This window comes from Hirundo rustica, chromosome 2 (genome assembly GCF_015227805.2).
Source record: "Hirundo rustica isolate bHirRus1 chromosome 2, bHirRus1.pri.v3, whole genome shotgun sequence".
In the NCBI taxonomy this organism is placed as follows: Eukaryota; Metazoa; Chordata; class Aves; order Passeriformes; family Hirundinidae; genus Hirundo; species Hirundo rustica.
In genome coordinates, this window is record NC_053451.1 from 92550464 (window position 1) to 92554337 (window position 3874).

The 3874-nt window shown below is 47.1% G+C and overlaps 1 protein-coding gene across 4 annotated transcripts in view; it reads right to left on the reverse strand.

The window, feature by feature from the left end:
* Positions 1-3581, reverse strand: part of TMCO3 (transmembrane and coiled-coil domains 3) — a 32446-nt gene extending 28865 nt beyond the window's left edge. For all 4 annotated transcript variants that reach the window (XR_005699405.2, XM_040055289.1, XM_040055290.2 and 1 more), the window contains exons 1-2: positions 3450-3581; positions 304-846 (exon numbers count right to left, since the gene is read on the reverse strand). Coding sequence is in view for 3 of the 4 variants with exons in the window: in XM_040055289.1 (XP_039911223.1) it covers positions 304-750 (447 nt within the window). In the remaining variant the exon portion in view is untranslated. The remainder of the gene's footprint in view (positions 1-303; positions 847-3449) is intronic.
* Between the last annotated feature and the right edge of the window lie 293 nt (positions 3582-3874).

The window sequence follows — 3874 nt, forward strand, 5'->3', positions numbered from 1 at the left end:
TAGTGCAACTGTGCTATGTGCACTGATTCACTTTTCTTATTCCTCTCCTTTGAACATTATATTTGCCATAGGTCTTATGACTATGCTTAGCTTTGAGATAAGAACTATTGACTGCTAATAAGTTTTAAGCTCTACACCAAAATTACTTGTACATTTACTAATGAAAACAAATACTTTATTAAATACTGACAGTTTTATGTAGATACCCTTTTTTATTAAGACAGACCGAAACTGTGTGTCATAATAAAGTTAAAATCACAAGTCGAATATGAATATTCTAGTAACAAATATTGAGAAACCAACCTTAATTGCAGCTTCTCTCAAGGCCTCCAGTCTCTGTCTACTGCTTTCCTTCATATTTACAACATCTTTGTAATCACCCTGTAGTGCTCTCTGGAGGCCATGGATTGCCTGAAAGACGGAGTTTTCACTCTCATTTAGCTCCTTTTGGAAAATTTCAAAGGTGTGCACCTGAAAAAGTTTCTCTTCATCAGACAGTCCTGCATCCTTCTCAACTGCTCTTATGGCATTTTTTAGTTTGTTGAGAACAACGTTCTTTTGGTGAAGAAGACCAGACAGTTTTCTGCAGCTCTCCAGCACCCACTGCTTCCTCTGAGCGATAACAGCTCCTTTCCCACGGTGCAGTTTGATTGCATGCTTCACTACATCTTCACGCTCTGCAGGGTTTGCTAAGGGGCTACAAGGCAGCGAAACCAACGTCCACAGGGAAATAAATCCAGTGGCCTTCATTCTTCACTTTATATTGCTCTTGGGAGAAATGGGTAATCCACAGCTGCTCAAAGCATTCTGCTACATGGTTTCTGCATCTCCAGTATGCACAGCAGGCTGCAAGACAGTACCATTCAGTTATCAAACATGGTAACGTTAGGCCATTAGATCAAACGCAGAAAATAAACCCAAGACTGCCTCCTGCACCACGAGCTTTAACAGAACACACAGTCTTCTTCACTCAACATTTTTGAAAACCAAGAAACGGACCAAGGTTACTGATAGATTTTTGTTTTCCCCTTGACTGTTTCCTAGATAACATCGTGTTTTAAAAGCAGTGATTGGAAAGCTTAGTCACTTCACATAGTACTCATCTGCACTTCTCACATGAAAGAAAAACGTTTAAAAATATCAGGCCATGATGTCATAGGCTGCATTTCAACCCAGCACTAGGACTCATCGTTCTTAGCTATCAAGAAATCTCCTGTGTCTTCTCAAATCTATCCTAAAACATTATATCATAATAATTTATGATTTATCAAGTCTCAGAAGCATTAACAAACTCAACTACACACATTCAGCAAAACACAATAATAAAAAAACTTAACTGAACCAGATTACATTATAAATCATAATTGTGGAAGAAAGAACGGCAAAACTTCCTGGACTTCTGAGTGCTACTAGTTTGGATCAGAGACCTCCTTCACCTGAAAGGCTGCAGGGCCTCGAGGTACTTTACCTCAGAACCTATTAGGGATCTTCAAGATTTCAAAGTAAATTATAAAAACACTAAATAAATTAATTCATAAGTTCATTTCCCAGCAACTACTTGAAGATCTGTACTTAAACTGCTGTATTTAATTTTAACACCAAGCAGAATAGAATTTAAAAACTAATTTCCTTCCCTCAGAACCTAGAAGGAACTACTGACATTATTGCACAAAATAACAAGTATATTTTCTCTTAAAAAAATCCAAACAAACATAAAAACCCTCAAAACCCCCTCATACCACAAAGTTACACTTAACAACATCTAAAATTCTGTACATGGCATGCCAAAACCTCACATGACATGCAACATGCTCACAGATCATCAATACAGCAGGTATTTCCCTAAAAATTTAGTTACAGTCTTGATTATTGGGCCAGCAGCCTTAATCAGGAACCAGCACACGGACACAGTCATCTGGAAGCAGTCTGCCTAGGAGAGAATCTCTTCCTACAGGGCAGTAGCAGCCACAATCCCAGATAACCAAGCCAGCCATCATCAATACACAGAACGAGCTCTGAGCAGCCTGGTCTAATAGAAGATGTCCCTGCCCATGGCACAGGGGTTGGAACCACTGGTCTTCACGGTCCCTTCCCCCAGCCATTCTGTGATTCCATGGGAAGGGAACATGGCAAGCATAATCATGCACTACCTCCATTTTTTAAATGCCCTCCCATCTCTGTTTCAGAGACAAATGAGAAAATCTATACGTGGGTTGGTTTATTTCTTTTAACAATGCATGAAATGCAAGCCAAAGTATTTAGTTATTAATAGTTGACTGTGGGCTAGGGTTTAACAACACAAAGAGCTAAAACATTTAAAATTAAGACCTGTAAGTGCAATCAAAGTAGCAAAAGCATATCACATCAGTCTAATGTCAATAAAATAACAAAGTACAAACATTTTGGGACTGTGATAAAGCTGTGGGGCTTACTGCTTTTAAGGAATCAGGAAAATAACAATCCCCACCACCTGGCAAAGTTCTAGAGTGAAATTTAAGGAAATATTTCTTCATATATACAAACTAATTCTCTTCCTGTTTGGTAGGCTTGGGGCAGAGATTTTGCTAAATATATATTATAACCTATTTCTGCAAGAAAGGGAGAAGAAAACACCCAGTGTATATCCAAGGTGAGTAAAAGACTCTACTGCATGTCTGATATGGTACATCAAACCACAAAACTAAATTTTGAGCAGAGATTTACACCAGCAAAGTGCACTCACTGCTGCACTGCGCAGACTTAGCACTGTGGTTCACACATGGGACAGTTTTGTTTCAGTGCTTTTTACTTGCCTAGCAAAAACTGTTTAGAGGAGCGACACCCGGGGCAGCACTCAAAAGCTCTTAAGGGAATAAAGATCTCACCTACCAAAATAAATGATGTGATGCTGAGCACAAAAAAGAAAGAAAGGAAAGAAAAAAAACACAACCGGTAAAAACCCCTAATTCTCCTCTCCATTCACCACCAGTAAGTATAAAGTAGGAGGGAACTACTGTCGTCTGAAGTCCTTATTTAAGCAGCGTTTGCTTCCTGCTGGATTGCAGCTCATCTTCCCCCTTTCTCCTTCACGAACACGACACTGTAGCACCAGATTTCACCAAGCTGATAATACCGGTCCCTGCCTCCAGACCCCTCTTGCGGGTCCTTCCACATCTGCGCGTTCGCCTGCGCTCGCCCCGTTTCCCAATCCCAGCTCCTTCCCGGGAGCCGCAGGGCAGCCGGGGCCGTGCCCGCCCGGCACCTCCGCCCCGGTGCGGTGCCACCTGAGCGCGATGGCAGCTCCCGGCCGCTCCCCGGGGCAGGCCGGGCGGACGGCGGGGCACAACGGGACAACAGGAGATAACCGGAGCGCGGGAGCGACCGGCCCGGCTCCCTCTCCCTCATGGCGGCGGAGGGACGGGGAAAAAGAAGCGCCCGGCCCGCCCGGCACTCTCGGCAGCGACACTCACCTGAGGGACGGAGGAAGGCCCGCAGCGGCGGGGCGGGAAGGGCGGGATCGCAGGGCGGCGAGCACGGGTGTAAGTGGGCGGCGGCCGCTGACGGAGGGCAGCGAGGAGCCCCGTCCTTGCGGCCGCCCCTCGCCCCGCGCCGGTGCCCGAGCGCCGGGGCGGCGCCTTGGAGCGCGGCCGGGCGGGACCCGCGCTCCGAGCGCCGCCTCGCGGTTGGAAACGTCACCGCGGCCTCTCGCCGCACGCCGGGAGTTGTAGTCGGAGCCGCGGCCCCGCAGCTGCCCCAGCGCCGCCGCCGCCGCCGCCGCCGCTCCCCCCCGGCAGCGCTGCGGGCTCCGCGCCGCGACCCCGCGCTCCGCCTCTGCGGCCCGTGCCGGGAGCGCTCCCCGGCGGGAGGCGGCGCGGGCGGGCCGGTGCGCGCCTGC